This window comes from Oenanthe melanoleuca, chromosome 9 (genome assembly GCF_029582105.1).
Source record: "Oenanthe melanoleuca isolate GR-GAL-2019-014 chromosome 9, OMel1.0, whole genome shotgun sequence".
Taxonomy (NCBI): Eukaryota; Metazoa; Chordata; class Aves; order Passeriformes; family Muscicapidae; genus Oenanthe; species Oenanthe melanoleuca.
In genome coordinates this window covers 21859725-21882141 of record NC_079343.1, presented here as the reverse complement: position 1 = coordinate 21882141, position 22417 = coordinate 21859725, and the positions used below count along the sequence as shown (strand labels likewise).

The following is a 22417-nucleotide window of genomic DNA, read 5'->3' as shown; positions in this document are numbered from 1 at the left end:
TGGGTGAATGATGGGAGAGGGATGAAGTGTCAGGTTTCCCCCTGGCTGTGGCCTTGCAGATCTCTGCTGCTGAGAAGGTGGCTGGACAGGCCTGTGGGTGGCTGTGTCCCAGGAAGCCAGCACTTGCTCCTGCCTTGTCCCTGCCCCTCAGCATCCTGGAGGTCCTGTGGACCAAGGTACAGATACAGATGTTGATACTGCTTGGAGCTCTGGGAGGGCAGGACCTGGCTGCTCAGGTGAGACTATACGGGTTTGGGGCTCTCCATTTCAATAAGTTCCGTTTCTCTCTGCTGTCCTCCCCTTTCCCTCATGCCGGTCTCACCTTCTGCTTTTCAAACACCACATCCCGAGAAGTCACACTATTTGGATGAGTGGCAGCTTCTCCAGGATCCCAGCTCGCACTTTATGGGCTGTCCCGGCATAGCTCTGGTCCCTCCTCTTCCCGCGGGGATGATTTACTTGTTGGAAGGACGTCGTTTCCCGCAGCTCCTGCCCGCGCCTGGCAGGGCTCTGTCCCTGTGGTAGCTGTGCGAAGTGTCCCGAGAGGCCGGGCCGGGGCTGCGGGGCCCTGCTGCGGCCGGGCGGGGGGAACGGGGAGCAGCCCCTTCCAACCCACCTGGGAGCGGGGATTTTGGCAGCGCAGGCCAGCCCGCGTCCCCGGTGCGGCGGATCGGTCCCGGGCCTGGCGCTGCTCCGCGGTGAGTCTGTCTGTCCGCGCGTCCATCCCCGTGCTCATCCATCTGTCCGTCTGTCCGTCCTCTCCCCGCCGTTACGTAAAGCGGCGGGGCGGCTCCTTTAAGAGCGGGGCCGGGGGCGGGTCGGGGGCCGTCCGGGCTGCCGGCGGCGGCGGGAGGAGGCGGAGGGCAGGAGGGGAGGAAGGGGCGGTGGAGCCGGAGCTCCGGGCGCGGCGCGGGGGGGCTTCCCCAGCGTGCGGGGCCGGGGCGGGGCCCGCACCGCGTGCACCATCCGGGGGCAGGGGGCGAGCGGGGCGCCGGGGGTGCCGGAGGGCGGGGGGCTGAGCCCGGCGGTGCCGGAGGGCGGCGGGGTGGCCCCGGGGGTGCAGGAGCAGGGGGGCTTCACTCGCGGCGTGCAGGAGGCGGGGCTGGGGGCGCTGCCCCGCGGCCAGGAGCTGGTGGCGGGCGGCGGGGAGCCGAGAGGCGGCGGGGGGCCGGGCCGGTGGCACTGGGTGCCGCTGGGCGAGCGCACGAGCCTGCAGGAGTGGGGCGAGCGGCCCGGGCCCGTCCCCGCCCTCGGCAGCCCCAAGCCGGGCGCGGAGCCGCGGCGGCCCCGGGAGCGAGGGGCGGCGCGGGCTCGGCGGCGGGCGCGGGGCGCTGAGGAGGCGGCGGCGGGCGGCAGCCCCGGGGCGCGGCGGGCGCGGGGCGCGGTGCGCGGCGTTCAGGAGCACGGCCCCAGGGTCCGGCAGGAGCAGGGCCTGGCCCGGCGGGCGCAGCAGGAGCGCGGCGGGGGCCGGCGGGACGCGGCCAGCCCCCCGGCCCGCGCCCGCTGGTGGGTGCGGCGGGGCCGGCAGGAGGAGGGAGAGGCCCGCGGCGGAGTGCAGGAGGAGGGCGAGCTCTACCCGGGGGAGCAGGAGCACCCCGGCGGCAACCCCGGCCCGCAGACCCCGGCGCAGCGCCCGAGCCGCAGGCGGTCCGCGCGGGTGTGAGGCCGCGGCCCGTGCCCGGTGCCCGCTGCCCCGGCCGTGATCCCAGCCGCGTCCCGGACGGCCCCGCCGTCGATCGTCGCACCCCGCCCCGGCAGGTGTGCGGGCTCGTCCCGCCCGGCATGCTGGCTGTCTGGAGTGCCGCCGTGCCCGTCCTCGCCCTCCGGTGACGCTGCAGACCCGGCGCACGATGCGGTGGCAGTGGCAGTGAGCGCTCAGGTAAGGAACGAGGCGCGACCCCCGGGTTGGGGGTGCTGCGAGGGGCAGGGGGGTTCAGGGCTGGGCACTGTGCTGCTGCCCGGTTGACATGTGAGTGTGCCGGTGTGCTGGCACCGTGCCCCGCAGTACTGGAGCTGCGGTGCTGCCCTCGTGCCCAGGCACTGCGGGACTGCTCAGTCCCGGCCGGCAGCGTGCCCGACCTCCTGCTCCAGCTGCCAGGCAGCAGGGTCCGGTGTGAGTGGGTGCCTGGTGCCCTTGAACTCTCCTAAACCACAGCGGAAGCTGGGGGAAGGTTTTTTTTTTTTTTCCTGGAGAAAAGGCAGCTTTGCTCTTCCTCTTCCCTGAGCTCGTGGGAGCTGTGGCACTGAACAGAGGATCCTTGTCCTCCGGGGCGGGCCCCGCGCCTCGGGGTGTTGTGCTGCGGCCGAAGCCCCGAGCAGCAGTGAGGTGCTGGGAGCCTCTGACCACCGGTCCGGCATGCAGCACCTTGGCTGTGTCCAGCCGTGTTGTGGCAACTTTTCTCTGAACAGCCCGAGACTGTTGGGTACTTTTGGTCTTTGTTGGTTTTACTGTTTCTTTAATAAAAATTTTAAGTTAAACTTGGTAAGGTGGTGCTGACAGTCCAGACAAGGATCCCACCGGCAAATCCTGCTCAGCTTCTCCCAGCATGATCCCCCCCCTTGCCCACTCTGAAGCAGCAGGTGGGGAGGAGGTTTGGAGGTGGCCAGAGGAGCCCAGGCGGGGACAGTGTCTCTGGCGGCAGTGCTGGGGCTGGGCTGTCTGGGCAGGACAGGCTGGGGCAGAGCCTGGCGCTGGCACTTCCCCACACCCTCACCTCCCTGGGGCCGCTTGGTGCAGCGGGAGCACCGGGGTGTCCCGGTGCTGCTGGGCTCCAGCACCGGCTCAACACCCTGCAAAAGCGTCCCTCTTGCCGGGTGCTGTGGGCTCTGGAGGTTGTGCATTCCCCACTCTTATTCAGCCGTTCATTGAGCTGGCTCAGGGCAAAGCTTCGAACAAAGTTTTTTTGGGCTCTGGGCTTTGCAAAGTCTCCTAAAAGCAGGACCTGCCTCGTGGGGTATGTTTGAGCAGGTCTGTGCTACCAGGCACCTCCTTAGGGAGAGGGTCCAGGACAGACCCCGGGTCTGCGCCCCCATCCTCAGCTGCAGCCCTGCTCTCTCTGCCAGCCCCGAGCCCGCTGGTCCCCGCAGGGAGTGCGGGGTAGGAGCAGCTTCCGCATCCCCCGTCGGGCGCGCCGAGGCCTGGGGGTGCAGGGTGGGGGCTGTGCAGGCTGTGCAACCTGTTACCAGCCCCTGGAGCTACCGGAGTCTCGTTAGCCAAGTATTTGTTAGTGCAGGGTGGGGTGTAGTGGGTATGGCTGGGGGGGCTGGTGATGCCTTCCTCCTCCCCGGGCAGCTGCCAGCCTGCTGTCCCACTGTGACTCAGCCTCCCCTGGGCAAGAGGGGCTCTCATAAGCAGAGAAGGAGCCCCCACAGCACCATGAACTACTATGAGCTTGTAGCTGAGCCCTGTCCTAACCAATTGCAGGCTAGACTTGATGCCGTGCCTCAGTTTCCCCCTTGAGAGGTCCCATCCTGGCCCTGGAGCCACCTGGGTTTTGACTTCAATGTCCATTAGGGATGGTAGTTGTCAGGGGCAAAGCATCCTGGGGGGCATGGTTTTGGGGGGGCAGGAGGAGGCTCTGTGTCATACACAGCCCCTGCCAGGACAGGAAGACTTAGGAGAAAGTCTTGTTCCATCCCTTTGCTGAGCAGCCCTGGGGGAGGGTCACTGTTCGAGCTCCAGCCTGTAGGGTGCTGTCAGTTAGTGCTGATGACTGTCAAATACTGAATGGTCTGGCCAGGATGCTGTGCTGCTCTGGTGTTGAGGAGCTGTCGGGATTGAGCCTTCATCCCCCCCCTTCCAGCTCTAGGAGTCCCAACTCACCTGCTCCCAGCCCAAAGAGGAGATGCTGCTGTGTGGATGTGGTGACCTGGCAAACTCATTTTGTGCCAGTTGCAGCCTGGCCCAAGGACACATCCTGTACTAGGGTGGAGATGGGGGTACTGCTGGCAGCACCTCCAGGGTGGACGGTCCAGTTGGACCCAGGGCTCAGGGTGTGTCCTAGTGCCCCCCTTCCCTGGCAGGACTGAGGACAAAGCTCACCTGGGCTTGAGTCCACAAAAGCTCTTCCAACTGCCTTGGCAGGGCGAGTCATGACTCTGGATACAGAGAGACTTCCATACCTTAACCCCCAGGAAGTCTGGGGTGGACAGACAGGGGTGCCAGGCAGGAATGCCCATTCTGAGCTCTCCCACTTCACCCCAGGGGGACCCTGCGACTGGGGTTACCTGAACCCTGACGTTTTGCGCCCTGACACACTGCCCAGTTCTCTGCAGCACTGGGGCTGGCACTGCTAAGGGACCCCCACAGTGCTGTCCCTGTGGCCCAGGTGAGATCACTGTAGGGCACCAGCAGGCACAAACCAGCCTTGCATCAGGGCAGGGTGACAGGGTCCCTACTGTGGCAGTGATGCCAGGGCTTAGTGATGCTAAGCCTGCTGTCCTCTCCACATCCCCAGCAGTGAGGGTGCCAGGGACTGTTGCTTTGCATGTTTGTCTCCCAAAACACTGCATTGTGACCCTGCCTTGGTGGGAGAGCTTGGGGCTAAGGTGGGGATCAGTTATGGGGTCAGCAATTGCTGCCCATGCTGGCGAGCTGGAAGGTGCAAGACAAGCTAAGCCCGCCCCAGCTCGACCTGCAGAGCGGATTTAGCAGAGGAAAGAGGCTTAGGGAGGGGATTGAGGCTGTGCTGGGATGGTGGGGCCCCCCCACGTCTGTGTCTTTCCTTCCCACACAGCCACTGCTGCAGGCAGGGGCTCAGAGCCGGGGATGCTCTGTGCTAGGGGACAGGATCAGGCCATGGAGCCAGGCTCTGGGAGCCCAGAGGTGGCAGCAAGGAGGAACCTGGCACCTCGGCCTCCCCGGCCACCCCTGCCACGGGGGTCACCAGCCCTCCGTGCTGGCCCCCTGAGACGTCCTGCTTGCTCCATCCAGCCAACCAAGCAGCATCAGGTGCCAGCACCGAGGGAGGTAAAACACCCACTGGTATGGGGGTACGTGGGGTGGCGCAGCCCAGCGAGGGGCTGGGGACGGTCCCTGGATGCTGGGTGGCAGCAGCATCCCACGGGTGGGCAGGATGCAGGCAGCAGCCCTGCCTCTGGTGGGAGAGGGTGTGTTTGTACACGTGGATATGTGCGTGTCTGCACACCTGCGCCGTGGCAGCCGGGCTGGGGAGTGTGTCACCACAATTTGGGGCCGCCCTCGGGGCCTTGCCAGGGCTGAACAAGCCAGCCTGGGGTGACGGTGCGGCTGCTGTGCTGCCGCCGCAGTCAGTGAGATCACTTCCAGGCGACACAGCTGCCAGGAAGGTGGCAGGAAGGTGGCGGGCGGGCTGTGACAGTGAGCAGGGTGATGTGATGGAGGTGAGTAGGGGATCCTATCCCCCTCTAGAAGCTTGTTTTGGGGACCCACCAATTTCTGGGTCCCTCTGTGTGGGGTGGTGGGCGTGGGGGATGCTGTGGCACTGGTCCCAGGGATGTGGGGCCAAGTGTGGTGTCCCAGAGGGCTGGGGAGCACCCCACAGAGGGGAGGGACACCTTGTGTTCAGTGTGACTGTCACATCCTGGAGGGTAGAAGACAGTGCACCCCATCCAGTGGTTGTCATTGTGGTGAGACCCCCCGCAGGGTGGGAATTGCAGGCGGGTGAGTCAAGGCTGGCAGGGCACGATGCCATTTGTCCCCTTGTAGGCTACCTAATCATTTTGGTATCAATTAAGCCTGGGCAGGCCAGGAGGACCCGACATGTGGTTGTGTGACCCAAATCCATGCCTAGGGCTGTGGGGACAGCATCCCCACAGCATCGCCTTCACTGGGCAGGCCGGTGAGGGTTTTGGGGTAGCACAGGGCGGCTGGTTCCGGAGGGAAGGTGGCATAGCACGTGCATCAGTCACCGTCCCGTGGCGTGCCAGCGCGGTGACGCCGCCGGGCCGTGCGCGGGGGCGGCTCGCTGCTCCCCCGCCGCAGGCTCGGCCCGCCTCGGCTCACGGCTGAGCTCACCTCCGTGGTATGGCAGGAGGAGTCGCCGAGAGGCTGGCTGTCCCCGCCCGGCCCCTCAGCCAGGGAGATGCCCACCGGGATTGCGGGGGGAGTAGTTTCTCTGGAGCAGCGAGAGGGTAAAGGGGGGCAGGACAGCTCTTGCCCCCTGCCTTGGCACGTTGACAGCCTGGTGTCACTGCTTTGGCTACATCAGGTGTTCAGGGCTCCGTGGGGGGAAACAGTGATGGGTCGTGGGGGTCAGAATGGAGCATCATGCCCTGTGACATTGGCATAAGGAGCAAATTGGTCCCTGGGGACTCTGCTGTGCCCCAAAGAACAGGCAGGTGACAGGGGTCTTTGAGGGGGCTACAGCCCTCCCCCCCACACACATCCAATTTCAACGTGCTTGCAGCTCTGGTCCGGAGAACGGGAGAGGGACTGTGGCTAGGCGGCGTTGGGGTACAGGCCAGTCCCGATGTGCTGGTGTGGGGGTTCCCCATCCAGGGGGCTGGCTTCCTGCTGGGGGCTGTGCCAGCTGCAGCAGCGCGTAGCACAGGTCTAGGAGACCCCCAGCCCCCTCCGAGGGGGTGGGGGGAGAGGATTGATCCTGGCGTGGCCTTCGGACCCCCATCCCAGCGGTACCCCCGGGGCCTGGCTGCTGTCCCAGCCGTGCCGTGTTTGCGCCAGCGCTGCCGGTCGCTGCGGAGCAGCCATCTTCCCGGTGCATCCCATCCCCCTCTGCTGCGCAGGGAAGCGGGAGGGATGCTGGGGATACTGCCAGCGCCAGAGCCCCCCATCCCTCTGCAGGTGCCTCTCTGCCCATCCTGCCTGCCATAGAGCCCCGGCTGCTTGACGATGGTCCCCTCTCCTCCTCCTCCGCCTGGCTGCCTGGTGCACCGTGCCGGAGCGCGGGGAGAAGGGGGCTGCGAGCGCGGCGCTGGCGGCGATGCCACCACCTCTCCAGTCAGGAGCCGGAGCAGGGACAGAAGGTGGGCGGCTGGGCTGCCGCGCCGGGAGGAAGACAGTGGTGCCAGGCTGGGATTGGGGTGAGGACAAGCGCTCAAGAGGCTGCCCCCCTTCTCTTTTCCCTTTTCGTCTGCATCCCTCCATCCATCCTCCCCCCCCCAACCCCCACCATTGCTGTCGCGGTCACCTTCACCCTCTCGCTGTTTTCCGGAACTGCAGCAACTTTCTGCCATGTGATCCCAAACCCGGCTCCAGCCCTCGCCGCCCCCAGGCAGACGCGGGCGTCTCCGCAGAGCCCCCCGCTCGCCGCTGCGCCGCAGCCGCCGCCTCAGCCATGGGCGAGAGATGCGACTACCAGCGCTTAAGCAGCGCCGAGGAGGAGGAGGAGGTGCACGGCCCCCTGCCCCACAGCTTCTCGGACAGCACCGGGCAGCGGGCCCTGCGGCTGGGCAGCAGGCGGCCCACGCCACCCCCCCGGCAGGACACCGCCCCGGGCATGCCGTGCCGGCGGGTCAGTGCGAGGGAAGCGGTAGAGGGGAGCAGCGGGGGACAGCCGGCTGAGCTTGATGGCCCCAGGATGGGCATGGGTTGGCAGCTGACATGGAGCACAGGGGGTCCCTGCATGGCACCTCCCCTCTGGAATGTGCTGTACCCCACAGCATCCCGGGCAGCATGACGCCCTCCCCTCGCTCGGCTGTGCTCCCATCCTGACCCACGGGAGGGGGGCTGCCTGCTGCTTCTTGCTGGGGGAACAGGCATGGGGGAATGGTGTGAGGCAACGAGGCTCAGCCAAGCCTGGCATAGCTCGTGGAGGGGGGGCACGGTGCCCAGCACAGGATACCGTCCCCCAGCTGCAGTGCCGCAACCCGACGGTGGGGGTACCTCTGGGGGATGCCAGGCTTTGCATGGATGTGGGAAACGTGTAGGTGCAGGGGGCTCGAGGTGTGGGACAGGTATTGTGGTGCCATTAGGGATAGTTATAACGGGGGGGAGGGAACGGGGAAAGGTGGCAGGGCTGACCCCCTACACGTGCCAGCTCGGACGGGTGTGCGCGCTGCCAGGCAAGCGCGGAGACGACGAGCATGGCACGGCGGGGGTGGGCACCCGTGGGCGCGCAGGGGGCAGGCAGGCGGCTCCAGGTGCGCGTCGGGCGGAGGCGGGAGCAGGAGCGGGACGGAGCCGGCGGCGGTGCCGCGGTGTTTGCGCACGTGCGGCCGGGCAGGGCGGCAGTACCCGCGGGGGGCGCGGAGGGGACGCGCGTGGGGGGCGGCTGCGGTTGTGCAGGTGGCGGGAGGCGCGGGGGGATTGCTCCTGTGTGGTCCCGGGGTGCACGTGAGCGTCCTCACCGCGCACCGTGCATGAGCCTGGGTGCACGTAGGGTGCATCCCCGGCGCTGCAGGGATGGGTGTGCATGGCAGGGGCGTGCAGCGCGCCCAGGGCCGAGCAGCGCCTGTGCGGCGGGTCTAAAGGATTTGTGACTTCCCCGCCTCAAGATGGGAGGACTGGCAGGGCTCCTTGTCCAGCTCACAGTCGAGCTTGCAGGATCACTCCCTGGTGCGTGTGGATCTATCGCGGAGAGGGAAACTGAGGCACAGAACCTCCCCTAGCACGATGTGCAAAGCTGGGTTCCCGATTCCGTTTTGGAAACCTGTACTCCCAATGAGAGCACTGAACTGGGCAGCCTCACCTGGGATTTGGGGGTGCAGGAGGCAGTGCACTGGGTTCCAGTCCCAGCGGGTGCCATTTCTGCATGATGAGGGTGATGCTCTGTCAAGGCAGGGCACCCCCCACCCCTGGTGTCCCCTGAGCTGGGACGGGGGAAGCTGGCGCGTGGCAGAGGTTGGTGCCGAGGGCACTGTGCCCAGTTGTCCCCAGTCAATGGGCTCGTTGTGGCCCGCGCTTCTGCTGCCGAGTGCCAGCTGGGATCCCAGCAGCAGTGGAAACCCCAGCAGAGACTCCTCCTGTGGATGTCCCTCTTAGCTGCCCCCATGGCACAGCAATGGCCACGGTTTGGGGGGCCAGGCAGGCGGGGGCTGTGGCCAGGGGTTGCTGTGGGTCTTTCCTCTCTCACGCTGTGGCTGCCGGCGTGGCCAGCTGTTCTCCCTGGGGAGCCCGCGGGCGGACAGCGCTGCCGGGGTTGCGTGCCAGTCCCACCAGGGAAGGGGAGCGAGCGCCAGGGTGCTGGTGGTGCCCCACGGCAGAGCCCCGTGGGGTCTGGCAGCTGGGCAGCGGATATGTTCGCCGAGCCAGAAACTCCCCCCGCAGTGCCCATCGCCCTGGCATCATGCCTGTGGCCTCGGTTGGGGAGCAGAGAGCCGGATGTCTCTTCTGCCTCCCTCCCTCCCTGCTTCCTGGGGGGGAAACTGAGGCCTGGGAGCGTTTCCCAAGGCCGGGGAGAGTTTCCATGGCAATGGGAGCGGGGGTCCGGGCTCCCAGCTGCTGCCGACCGCCGAACAAGGGAGAAAGCGGGACATTGATGGGAGCCCGGCCCCTTGGGCGCGCGTCCCAGCCCGGCTGAAAATAACCCTCCTGGGCAGCGCTGCGGGCAGGCGGCCGGCACCGAGCCCCGCTGCCAGCGAGGGGTCCCCGGGAAGCAGCTCCGGCCAGGGGAGTGACCCCCAGCCCTGCCTGCCGCCACCCCCCGCCCCGGCCCCGTTGCGTTGGGGAAGGGGAGGGCCGGCCGGCCAGAGGATCGAGAGCCGGATGGAAGGAGGGGCAGAGCCACAGCCCGCGTCCGGCCGACGGACAGCCCGAACCCCCTGCCCGCTCCAGGGGGGTCTGTGGGGCGGTCGAGCCCAGGGGACATCTCTGTAGCGCGAATGAAGGGACTGCGGGTGCCCCGGCTGCGGTGAGCGGGCTCCGCCGTGGGACGCCGGCACCGGGGAAGGGACATCAACGGTGCCAGGGGCTGGCAGCCAGGCAGGATGCGACGCTTCCAGGCTTTGCATCGATCCTTCCCCTTCCTCACCCGCTTCCGCCTGTACCGAGTAAGTGCCGACCCTCGCCCCGGGCAGACCCTTCGCTGGCCGTCACCCTGTCCCCGTCGCCTGCGGGCAGGGGAGCCGCAGCTCCCTTCGCCCCGTGTGGCCCTGCATGCCCCCGTGCGCCCCCGTGCCCAGCTGCTCGCCGCGCCCGCCGTATTTTTAGCCCAGTGCCGAGGACTGTAATTGCGGTGACTCGGCCGAGGCAGCCGAGCGCAGCGGGTGAAGACGCCAGGGGCCATATCGTCTCCCAGGGAAGAGGAGAGGATGGAGGGGGCTGCTGCGCTGTAGAGCCGAGATGGCGGGTCCCAGCCTCCCATCCACTCTCAGCAGGAGGAGGCAGAGCCATGTCACCTCCAGAAAGGTGGTGGTTGAAGTGGGGGAGAGCCGGGACAAATGGCAGGGATGGGGAGTGTGGGGGGAGCATGAGGCTCCAGCCCTTCTCTGTGTCCTGGCATGGCTGGGGGCTGATGCCAGCAGTATTGGGGTGTCCTGTACCTCAGCACTGGAGCAACAGGACCCTCCAGAGGCCCAGATGTTCCTGTCTGCCCCCTTGCTGTGTTTGCCCAGTGAGGTGCCACTACCCATGGCAGATGAGACTCAGTGTCAGTCTGTACTACAACTGAGCCAAAGGCGTGGGCATGCCAGGGACCCAAGGTGGCTGTCCCTGCTGGGGACAGCTGTCACCTCCCTGCTCAGCCCTTCCAGCTGAGCAGAGGGAATTGGGCAGACACACCTCTCCTGAACTTCTACCTCCTCCTCCTGTGTCCTCGGAACCCCTGACCAGGAGATAGCCTGTGCTGGAATGGAGGGATGAGCTGGTGTTTCTGTGGGCAGGACAGGGCAGACTGGGGGTCCCTTCCTATCTCTGGGGGTCATGCTGATTGGGGTGCCTCTCCCTCAGAGAGGTGGTGACAGGCTCTGCAGATGACTCCCCTAGTATCCCTCACAGCAGCACCCCAGCCTTGGTTCTGAACTCCTGTGGGTGACTCCCCAGTGGGGACAGGGCAGAGGGGAGTGGAGCAGGGTTGCCCCAACCCGATACTGTGTCCCAGCAGAGGCTGAGCTGTAGCATGCAGGCGGAGGAGGGCACGGACTGGCTGCTGGAGCTGCTCACCGAGCTGCAGCTGCAGCAGTACTTCCTGCGCATCCGAGACGAGCTCAACGTCACACGCCTCTCCCACTTTGAGTACGTCAAAAATGAGGATCTGGAGAAGATTGGCATGGGACGCCCCGGTGTGTACATCCCCCCAAAACCTCTCCCCTTACTCCTGGCTGGATGTGCAGCATCTTTTGGGAAGCTCATAGGAGCATGTGGGGCTGGAGGGGACCCCTACCCTGACTGGCTTGTGACAGTCACTGTGTCCCTGTGTCCTGCAGGCCAGCGGCGGCTGTGGGAGGCAGTGAAGCGGAGGAAAGCCATGTGCAAGCGGAAATCCTGGATGAGCAAGGTAGGGATGGGAGAGGGACAGGTGTGGCAGAGAAACTGAGGCAGACAGGAAGAGCTGGACCCCTCCCTGTACCCTTTCAGAGTGCCTGGCTCCCCCACATCCCTGGAGGCTGACAGGGAAATGGGCAGAAGCGCCTGCCATCCAGGCCCCACTGTCGTGTGACTCTGCCAGTGTATGCCCCAGTCCCCCTCAGGCTCCTGGGTCACTTCCCAGCAAAGGACAGCCCTGTTACCCTAGCACTTGGAAAATTCATTCCCCTCATGTTATTTGCCTCTTTGTCAGGAAACTTGTTTGAAGTGAGTGAACCAGAGGGCCTTGCTCTGGACAGCTCTGTGGGCAGTAGTGGTGCCCAGGTCACTGCCCACCCTGCTGCCTCACAGTGAAGGGGCAAAGCCTTGTACCTGCAGGCTGGGACACTCTGTGACAGGAAACCTTGGGATGCTCATATATGCCCTGATACCATCCCATCCAAAGCTGGTACTGCTGGCACCTCTGGCACCCCAGAAGAGCAGAGTTTGGCAGAGCCCAGTTTGCCAGCTGGGCACTGGGCCATGGCCTCTCCCCTGCATGTCTTGTCTGTGCTGGGACATGATGAGGATGGGCTTTTAATAGAAGGCTACTTCTATTAAAGAACAAATAGCAGAAGTGCCACCTCCCACCCAGACACATGCTGGGCCCAGCCCTTGCACACCCTGCATTGAGACTGGGATGGACCCTGTCCCATGGGGCACATCATCTATCCCAGCTGAGAGAGATGGCAGGAGAGCCCATCCCTTCTGAGTGGTGGTAGCCAGCCTGCATTGCAAAGCCCACGTCGCTGCAGGGATGTGTCACTACACTCAGCCCAAGCTGGAGGTTTCCCTTGGCTTTGTGCCCAGGCACATTGTGTGGCCTCAGCCTGGCCAAGGCATGCCCAGGGCCCTCTGGCTACTGGCCTGGTTTGCTGTGGCTGCTGGGGAACTGCTGCAGAGCTGCTGTAAGAGGAACAACCTCTTCCCACCACAGGAATCACAGCTCAGTATGCTGGCAGCAGGATGGATGGAGCCTTTTCCCACAACCAGCCTTCTCTGGGTTAGGGGTTAGTTAGGGGTCATCACTATGTTCTAGTATGTACAACCAAGGCGAGGGGTTGTGCCAGCACTTCTCACTTTCAGACCCAAGGGCTTGGGGTCTTTCCATGCCCATGTTTCACCTTCCTCCATGTCCCACAGGTGTTCAGTGGGAAGCGCCCAGAGTCAGAGCTGGCACCCCAGCCCCAGAGCACCTTCCGCAAGCCTCCCACACCACCCCCCCCCGAAGCTGGGGGCCAGCACTCCCTCACCTGCCTGGTGCGGGAGCGGGACCTCTCCATCTTTGAGAAGCTGGGGGACGGCTCCTTCGGGGTCGTGCGCCGCGGCGAGTGGTGCACACCTGCTGGCAAGACGGTGAGGGGCTGTTCTGGGGGGTGGGGAGCCAGGCAGTGGGACCACGCTCAGGGGAACACACTTTGGAGCTCATCCCTGCTTTGACCGTAGCTGAATGTGGCAGTGAAGTGCCTCAAGACAGATGTGCTGAGCCAGCCAGAGGCACTGGACGACTTCATCCGGGAGGTGAATGCCATGCACTCCCTGGACCACAGGAACCTCATCCGCCTGTATGGCGTGGTGCTCTCCCACCCCATGAAGATGGTGAGTGTGAGGGGATGAGGCTGGGGCGCACCCCAATGATACTCCCTTGTGGGGGTCCCCTATGATGGCATGAGCAAAGCCAGGCTGGCTCCAAGTCCTCTGCTGGCATCCCCAGAGGGGCATAAGGCTGGAAACTGGACTGACCTGCTTGCTGTCCTCATCCCATGGCCCAGGTGACAGAGCTGGCCCCACTGGGCTCCCTCCTGGACCGCCTGCGCAAGAACCAGGGCCATTTCCTCATCTCCACCCTGTGCCAGTATGCCATCCAAGTGGCCAAGGGCATGGCTTACCTGGAGTCCAAGCGCTTCATCCACCGCGACCTGGCTGCCCGCAACATCCTGCTGGCCTCCAATGAGCTCGTCAAGATTGGGGACTTCGGACTGATGCGGGCACTGCCCAAAAATGATGATCACTATGTGATGCAGGAGCATCGCAAAGTCCCCTTTGCCTGGTGAGCCTTGGGGAGGGGGAGACCTGGAGGTGTAGCACCCATGGCCTTCTGATGCTCATGTCCTTCCCCCCGTAGGTGTGCTCCTGAGAGCCTGAAGACACGCACCTTCTCCCATGCCAGTGACACCTGGATGTTCGGAGTGACCCTCTGGGAGATGTTCACCTATGGTCAGGAGCCTTGGATTGGCCTCAATGGCAGCCAGGTAGGTATACAGTAGGGACCTGCCCCCTTGCCTCACCCTGCTGGTTTGAAGGGGATTTGGGACACCCTGACAGCACACCCTGTCCAACAGATCCTGCACAAGATAGACAAAGAGGGCGAGCGGCTACCGCGGCCCGAGGACTGTCCCCAGGACATCTACAATGTCATGCTGCAGTGCTGGGCACACAAGCCCGAGGACCGGCCCACCTTCGTGGCCTTGCGAGACTTCTTGGTGGAGGTGGGTGAGCGGGGAGGGGAACAGGAGCCCCAGCACCCTGTCCTGCTAGCTCTCCTCAAGCATGGATAGAGCTAAGAATGTTGCCGAGGTGGGAGGTGAGGTGGGGGAGCTCAGGCCAGGCAGCCTTGCAGGCTGGGAGGCAGAGGGTGGTGACATGGTCACAGCAGGAAGCACCTGGTTGCTGCCTTGCCATCATCACACACCCCAGGGATGTGACAGCTGAGGAGCAACTCGTGGTGATGCTGTCTCTTGTCCATTTTTGGAGCCTCTCTGCCGTCCTTGGGGCTGGCCTGGCCTCAAAAGAGGATGGATATGGGGGGCTGCATCCCCTATCCTCACCCACCTCTCCCCCAGGCTCAGCCCACCGACATGAGAGCGCTGCAGGACTTTGAGGAGCCGGACAAGCTGCACATCCAGATGAACGACATCATCACGGTCATTGAGGGCAGGTACTGCATGGGAGGGTGGCAGGCATTGTAGAGGGGGGATGGACTGCCTGCCAGTCTGCATTGGGATAGGGAATGGGGAGACTGTGGGCACTGGCAGAGCTGTGGGAAGCAGGGAGGGGAAGGGGTGGCTCTGCCCCCAGCACACCTGGCCGTGTACCCTGCGGGCGGGCAGAGCTGGTATGTTTGTGGGCAGCACAGCATCATCGGGCCACCCTGGTGTGGGGCCACAGCCCTGCCCACACTGCCCACAGCCCTGCCGGCACCATCCCTGCTGACTCACCCACTGTGCCCGTGGGTTTGCCCCGGGAAACTGCACGCCCCAGGGCCGCTCCCTGCTGATAGTGGTGGGGACATGCCGCCAGCACCTGGAGACGTGCTGCTGTCATCGGGCTGGGAGAGGCACCGTGGGACTTGGTGCCATACTGGCAGAACCCGCTGTGCTGTGGCTGCTTGGTTACTACTGACCACGCCAGGGCACAGCCACCCCCTCCACTGCCCCAGGGACTGCGACTGGAGTAGGCGGCCTTTTTGTCCCTGCATCCCTATCCCAGGATGTGTCTGTCACCTTCCAGCTGGGGGAGAGTGGAGACCTCCCAAAGGAGCTCGGTGTGCTCGCACTAGAGCCGGCCTTCCACCCCCGAGGGGAGGAAGAGGAGGAGGAGGGCTCTGTCCCCGTCCCTCCCTGTCCCCCGCCCCTGGCCGGCTCCCGCGGTTAGTCACAGCCCGGGGTGAATCAGGCCGGGTTTGTGTGTCTGCAGGGACCGCCTGCTCCCGGTCCGCCGCCGCGGGGATGACTCTTGCCCAGGGTCTGGCGGTTTAATTGCAGGGAGGGGAGGGGAGGGGAAGCAGCGTCGGCGGAGGGAGGGAGGGAAGGAGCGGCGGAGGGCGGTGCGGCCGCGCCAGAGCGCCTACATCGCCCGTGCCGCCGCATCGCGGCCGCGCTGCGGGTCCGCGCCCCCCGCCCCACCAGCTCCAGGTGAGCCCGGAGGGAAGGATGTAGCGGGAAGAGGGGCTGGTCCCTGCCCGTCGGTCGGGAATTGCCGGGAGTGGAGTAGAGCCGGGGCGCAGCTTCCCCTGCCTCAGTTTCCCCGAGGGACGCCGGTCCTTGGTGACCCCCGGTGGGTAGGTTTTGGGGGTGCGGACTCAGGGCACACGCGGTGGGTTCAGCAGCCGGGGGGGTGGCAGAAGCCTTACCGACTGCCGGTACTCCTGGAGGGGAGCCCCCTCCCCTTGCCTCGGTTTCCCCGGCAGCAGCCGCCTGCTTGTGGGGATGCCCGGGCAGAGCTGGCGGAGGGGAGGGGGGGCCTCCTGCCGGGGGCCGCATCCGGCCCTGCCGAGGCCGCCCGGGGCACCGTAAACACCCCCCACCCCTTTTCAAGCCCCTGCCTGTCGTTCGGCGGGCGCCGGGTGTGCGTACGTGTGTGTGGGCAGGGGCAGGGACCTCCCTGAAAGCCCCCCGGGGACCCAGCCGCTCGTGGGAGGGGGCTGTCGCGGGGAGAGGAGCCGGGGCAGCACCGGAGCGGGTTTGTGCCGAGGTCCGAGCTCGGGTTCGGTGCGACCGAGGCTGGGAGCAGGGAGAGCGGAGGGATGGCCGGGCTGCAGCATCCCTTCGTCGGGATGTGGCGGTGAGGGGCACGGGGAGGGCGAGTGGAGGGGATGTCCCGAGGAGGGAGCTGTTCCCCCGCGTCCCCCAGGCTGCCGCGGGTGGGGGAGGATGCCCGGTACCGGCTGGGCTCTGCCGGGGCTCTGCCGAGGGGTCCCGACGCTGAGTAAGGCGGCTGGCTGGCGGCAGCGGGAGGGTAAACAGGAAAAGGGCTGAGCTGGTGGCCGGGGGTGACTCACAGGTGACTCCAGGAAACTCCGGGGCCCGTGCCAGCCTCGCCAGGCTGGCAGCCACACTGCCACTGCCCCCTGCCCACAGCACACCCTGCCCATGGGGAGTAGAGGGCCCTGACAGGCAGGGGGGTAGCTTAGGTTCAGAGCCCCCCCCGCCATTTATTTGGCACGGTGCTGGGTGGGGTACCCCACTTGGGATGTCTTGCCCTGCCCCATCCCTTTTCCTCCATCAGTCCCTCTGGGCTAGATGACCACCTCATCCCCCCCAGAAGTGGCTGTATCCTGGGCAGCTCCTCGGGGACACACTGGGGACCAGTACCTCAGGGTGGCCTGGGCCACTCAGGTGGCTCCTGGAAGACTGACAACCTAAGCCCATCATCTGTCTTTCTGCCAATCTCCCCCTTCCCACACGAGCCTGCACAGGGCTCACTGATAATGTAGGAAGGGAGCGAGGAAGACTCCACAGATGACTGTCCCCCACTGGGCCCCCCATCAGACACCAAGCATATTCCCTGTGCCATCCTTTAATGGATGCTGGGCACAGAGGGATTGGTGACAAAGAGCTTGGTGCAGGTATCTCCACAAGGCTTGTGTGTCACTTGAGGCAGCAAGGAGGAGGAAGGGGCATATCTTCTGGGACACAATCATGGAGCTTTGTTCCCCACTAGCATTCCCAGCACCACCAGGTGTAGGGACCATGTGGGGTGGAAGCCAAAGTGTACTGCTAGTGTAGGATTGGGATCCTGGGCACCAGGGTCCCTTCCGGCTGTGTCACCGACTGCCTTCGAGCACTTGGACAAGTCACTTTGCCTCCTCCCCATCACTGGGACAGGCGTGTGTTAACCTCCCATCCCCTCATCAGTAACAAGGTCCTTTTTATTCCTTAGGGCCGAGAATTACTGGTGGCGGGGTCAGAATAAACGGACCCTAAAAGTGGGCCAATTTCCCCGAAACACGGTGACCTCGGTGGCAGGGCTGTCAGCCCACGACATCAGCCAGCCGCTTAAAAACAGCTTCATCCACACAGGCCATGGAGACACCAACCCGCAGCACTGCTGGGGGTTTCCCGATAAAATTGATGAGTAAGAAACTTTTTATCTTCTCTGCATCCTCTGCCTGCTCCCTCCCTTCCCCGCTGCCCACTGGGCTTGGGAGCAAAACGCGGCTTGGCTACTGCCCCTCTCTCCCTGTGAAGCATCTCTTCCTGCCCCTGCTTTATTGGGAATGGTGGCTCTGGGTAGGGTCCCTGCAGCTGGACTAACTTCCTTGCATCTTCCTACTAATGGGCCTGGGGACATGGGGGGCTGCTGTGCTTGTGGCTGTCCTGGGAGGAGACCTTTTTGGTTGTCCTGGGGCAGGGAGACATCAGTAAGCGCCACCCCAGAGGTGGCCACATTACCCCAAAACACTTTTGGGGTGTCTCAGGGCTGCTAAACGTGCGCGGCTTGCAGCCTGTCCCCACGCTTCTAACAGCATGAATCTCTTTGAGAATCAAAACATGAAAAAAATCCACCAAAATGATTTTTTTCTCCACCCTGCTCTATCAGAAGACACCTGGCTGGACTGTGTTTGGGGGAAGGGGGGCTGGGTGCTTGTGTTCCAGTATCTCACATACTCTCTGCCAGGTGGGATTGGTTGTGTAACTGTGAGCAGGAGCGCCTTGGCAGGGAGCATGTGGGGGTTTCTCCTAGCACTAGGCTGGAGGGATGTGGGAGGTCAATGTGGTAGGGGACAGGATAGAATTTCAAAAACTGGAAAATTCCTCGTGGGTAGGGCCAGCTCCTGCACTAGGCTCAGTCCATCCCCTGGGATTGAGATCCTGACTGTTCGCTATCCCAGGCGTGGGGCAGCTCTGCCGGTGCCCTCAGTCCCACCTGACCCCTCCACAGCACCCTGTGTCGCGGGCTGTGCCGGCGGCACTCGGAGGGTTGAGCTGAGGCGCCGCGCGCGCGGATCTGGCTCGTGCCCCGGCAGGTCTCCCCGCGCCCCACTGCGTGGGCACAGCGCTGGGTACGTGCTGCCCGGGCTGCCGAGAACGCACCGAGCTCGGCACACACCCAGGCCTTGGGGCTGCGCCGGCTCCCGCCGGCTCCCCGGCTTGCGACGGCTCGCCCGCACCTCCCGGCACCCACCGGCACGCGGTGCCGGGGCATCCTGCCCTGGGCACAGCATCGCCCTGGGGCTGGAGGGCTGTGCTGGGCACCACACGCTGCACCCTGGACACAGTGCCCTGCTTGCAGTGCCCCTGGCACAGCTCAGGCAGCCACAGATGCACACAGAGCCGGAGATGGGTGCGATGATATTGGGATGGCACCAGGCTCTGTGCTGTAACACTGGAAGCCTCTGGGGTGTGTTGCCCCAGCACTTACCAGGCATGGTTGTGTGCTGGAGGAGCTGTGGAGTGTCCCAACGCACAAGCCTGGGAAGCGAGGGGTCCCACGTGGCCCCTGCTGACTCCCAGGCACTCTTCTTTCTCCTTACAGGCTGTACCTGGGAAATCCCATGGACCCTCCTGATATTTTAGGTGTGGACCCGAGTGCTGCCAGACCTACACAGCTTCCAGGGAGGGCTAAAAGTGAGTGGCTTTTCTCCTAAAGCCCCCATCCTTGTCCCTGCTGCTGGGGTGATGGGCTGGACCCTCTCCTTTCTGTCTCTCTGCTGGCACTTGCTTCTTGCAGAGCGGGGGGAGCTGGGGTGATGGGATGTGTTGTCACCTGGCCATAGGTCACTGCTGGCAGCGTGGCCAGCTGGTGGCTCTGCCTGGCTGGACTCTGCCCTGCTGCCCTTCGTCCGAGTCCCTTGTCCCCTCCCGGCCTCCCACAGCTGGGCTCCCCAGTGCGGGGGATCTCAGCAGAGCTGCCATGGGAGGGAACTCGGATGCTGTGCGTATGCCCCAATCCCCATAAACGTAGGTTTTCCTTGGGGGTGCTTCCCACCAGCACCCTCCCCATGCCCCACCAGTGAAGGGGGGCACAACAAAGCATGCACCTCATTAACAAGCACTCTGGCTGCCGCTTCTGTGTTCACCCTATGCTTTCCCTTCTCTTGGGTTCTCTCTTCTGCAGGGCAGCCTCCTCCACGCCCACCTCAGCCTACAGTCCTGCTCACCAGTAAGTTGGGCTTTGTGTGCTGCTCTCCCTTCTTCACACCCTCTTTCTTTTCTCTTACCTGCGTGGCCTGGGGCTGGTATGCCTTGGGACCAAAGAGGGCTGAAACTATGGGGTGGTTTGGGGGCTTGGAGATGCAGATGCCCCTTCTAGCAGCCTAGGGATGGGTGCTGGGACCCTCACCATCCCTCTTTGTCCCCTTCTAGAACCTTGCTACGACCCAGTTAGTGAGGAGGAGGAGGGCCTGCCAGGGGGTCTCCGGAAGCTGTGCCTGAAGAAGCCAGGCACAGGGAAGGGTCTGCGGCCGGCCAAGCCATCAGCACGAGTACCAGGCACCAAGGTGGGCGAGCGGCAGCCTGGGCGGCTGGCAAGCGAGGGACCGGCAAGCAGCGAGGTGACCCTCATTGACTTTGGGGAGGAAGTGCCCCAGGGTAGCCCCTCTCCAGTGGGGGAGCTGACAGCCCCGTCATTAGCCAAGCTGGCCATGGAGGCCTTCTCTTTGCTGGACAAGACCCCACCACAGAGCCCCACACGGGCTCTACCTCGGCCTCTCCACCCCACACCGGTGGTGGACTGGGATGCCCGGCCATTGCCCCCACCGCCTGCCTATGATGATGTGGCACAGGATGAGGACGATATTGAGGTCTGCTCTATCACCAGCCCCCCGAGCCGGCGGGGCAAGACCAACTATGGCTTTGTGGATGAGGGTGAGCGAGGACCAGCACTGGAGGATAACCTCTTCCTGCCCCCCAAGGAGACCAAACAGCCCAGCATGACACAGACTACCGAGCTCTTCGAGGAGCTGCAGCAGGAGTGCATGAAGAGGCTCAATGTCCCTCTGGGACCAGCTGCAGCAGCTGACGACAAGCCCCAGATCCCTCCCCGTGTCCCAATCCCGCCCCGGCCCCTTCGCCGTAATGAGCCTGGGCGCTGGTCAGGGGACCTTTCCCCAGCTTCGGGGGGTGAGGAGGACCGGCCACCCCAGATCCCCCCACGGGACCCACTCTCCCAGCCCACTTCCCGGACACCCAGCCCCATGGCTCTGCAGGTGGGCTCCCCACAGCAACGTGCTGCCCTCTGCTCCTGCCTCTCCACCTCACCAGGGAAGCCCATGCCCACCACACAGAGCTTCGCCCTCGACCCTAAGTACGCCACCCCCAAGGTCATCCAGGCACAGGGCAAGGACTGCTCCAAGGGACCCTGCATCCTGCCCATCGTGAAGGATGGGCAGAAGGTCAGCAGTACCCACTACTACCTGCTGCCAGAGCGCCCTGCCTACCTGGACAAGTATGAGAAGTTTTTCAAGGAGGCTAAAAGCCCTGAGGAAGTGCCAGCGTCCCGCCAGGTCACCACAGCCACTGTCCGTCCTATGGTGCAGCAGCCGTTGCCAGACTGCAAGGCCAACTTTTCCTCCAACAACAGCAACCTTGGGCCCAAGTGCCTGGTGAAAACCTCCTGCAGCCTCCAGAAGATCGTTTACGATGGGCCAGATGTTTGCCGTCCTGCCGACAAGATCCGGCTGGTGAGTGTCATCCCCCAGCATCCATGAAGAGTAGGCTCACATAGGCAAGAGTAGCCATGGGCTCACTTGGGCAAGAGCTTTCCCCACCCTGTGCCTCAGTTTCTGCAAGTTCAACCCAAGGGGATTGGCTACAAGAAAGCCCCAGATGTGCAGGGGGACGTAAATGTCACTGCAATGCCAAAATGGGAATTGAAGGCCCTGGGGAGAGGAAGTGGCTGCTGCTGTGGTCCCCTTGTCTCTCTAGGCTGGGGATATTGTGGCCCACCCAAGCCCAGGAGAGGTTTAAGATCCCATGGATGAGAATGATCCCAGCTCCAGGTTGATAGTGCTCCCTGAAGACAGAACCAGGGATGGGGGCAGCCCCGGTGGTCCCCTGCTTCAGTCACAGGCTTCTTGCTGCCCAAGGGTGGCAGCAGAGTGACCACAAGCTCCCCCCCAGGTGCAGGACACAGTGCATGGTGTGACCACCGAGGAGTGCCAGGCAGCCCTGCAGAACCATGGCTGGAGCATCCAACGGGCTATCCAGTACCTGAAGGTACAGCACTCCCCTGTTCCCTCGTCCCGCCTCCAGCAAGAGCAGTGGCACCCCTGCCTACCCTCTGGCCATGCCATGTCCCCTTGCAGGTGGAGCAGCTCTTCTGCCTGGGGCTGAAGTCCCGTGGTGAGTGCCAGCGGGTGCTGGAGATGTTCGACTGGAACCTGGCACAGGCCAGCTCCCACCTCCTCGATCCCTACAGCGCCACCCGCCAGAAGTAGGGACATCAGTGGTTTGGGGGGGGCTGTTCTCTGTGCCACACTGCCCTGGGCAGACTGGCACTATCACCCCTCCTGAGTTCATGTCCTGTCCTCTCCTTACAGGTGGTGACAGCGGGAATGGGGCGAGCGGTGTCGGATCCGGAGCAGGCATCTTGCCACGGGGCCAGTCCTGCTGCCTCCACCCGCACAACCTGCTGCAGGACTCTGGACTGAGCCCCCACTTGAGGGTGGAGACACCCCAAAAGGGACCCTACCTAGTGCCACAGACTTTCCAGGGTGCTTGTGCCCTGGCCTTGGCAATGGGCTCCATCCCCTGGCCCCTTGTTGAATTGTTTTTGTAAAGAGAAATGTAATTTTAATATATATATATAATGTATATATAAAAAAATATTCTATGGAGAGGTGGAGGGTGCCTATGGCCGTCTCCCAGGTTTATCACACAGTGACAGGCCACATCTCAATGGGTGCTGGTTCCTCCCTGTAGGCAGCTGGGACTGTGACCCTTGGGATCCGCTGTGGGATGAAGCTCATGAGGGGATGCACGGACTCTGGGGATCCCCAGGAAGCTGTGTGACGTACACCTATGAAAATTCCTGCTGGGTCCTCCCAGGCTGCTTTAGGGTGCAAAGTTTTCCCCATCCTGGGCTGCTGGAGTTAGTCACAGTATATCCCAACCCCAGTTCCACCCCTTGAAGGCTGGGCAGGGTTTTGCCTGCCCTGAGTGGGCAGTGCTTGCCTGCAGGGGAGCCCCCTGCAGCCGGCCCCCGTTGCCCGGTGCCCCGCGGCTCCGGCTGCCGCCTGACTCATGCTCGGGCGGG

At 64.1% G+C, this 22417-nt stretch overlaps 1 protein-coding gene across 6 annotated transcripts; it reads left to right on the top strand.

Moving 5' to 3' along the window:
* The first annotated feature begins 455 nt into the window (after positions 1–455).
* Positions 456–21998, top strand: TNK2 (tyrosine kinase non receptor 2). 6 transcript variants are annotated; one of them, XM_056498270.1, is made up of 16 exons: positions 456–698; positions 10980–11157; positions 11302–11372; positions 12584–12796; positions 12887–13039; positions 13213–13490; positions 13566–13692; positions 13783–13929; positions 14284–14378; positions 17102–17296; positions 18698–18789; positions 19280–19324; positions 19528–20843; positions 21283–21378; positions 21468–21595; positions 21702–21998. In XM_056498270.1, exons 2-16 carry the CDS (start codon positions 10995–10997, stop codon positions 21706–21708), a joined length of 3126 nt encoding a protein of 1041 aa, XP_056354245.1. In that variant the 5' UTR covers positions 456–698; positions 10980–10994; the 3' UTR covers positions 21709–21998. The 6 variants fall into 6 exon arrangements, with proteins under 6 accessions (XP_056354245.1, XP_056354244.1, XP_056354241.1 ...); XM_056498269.1 differs by lacking the exon at positions 456–698 and adding an exon at positions 1797–1879; XM_056498266.1 differs by lacking the exon at positions 456–698 and adding an exon at positions 9850–9927.
* Positions 21999–22417: the final 419 nt, after the last annotated feature.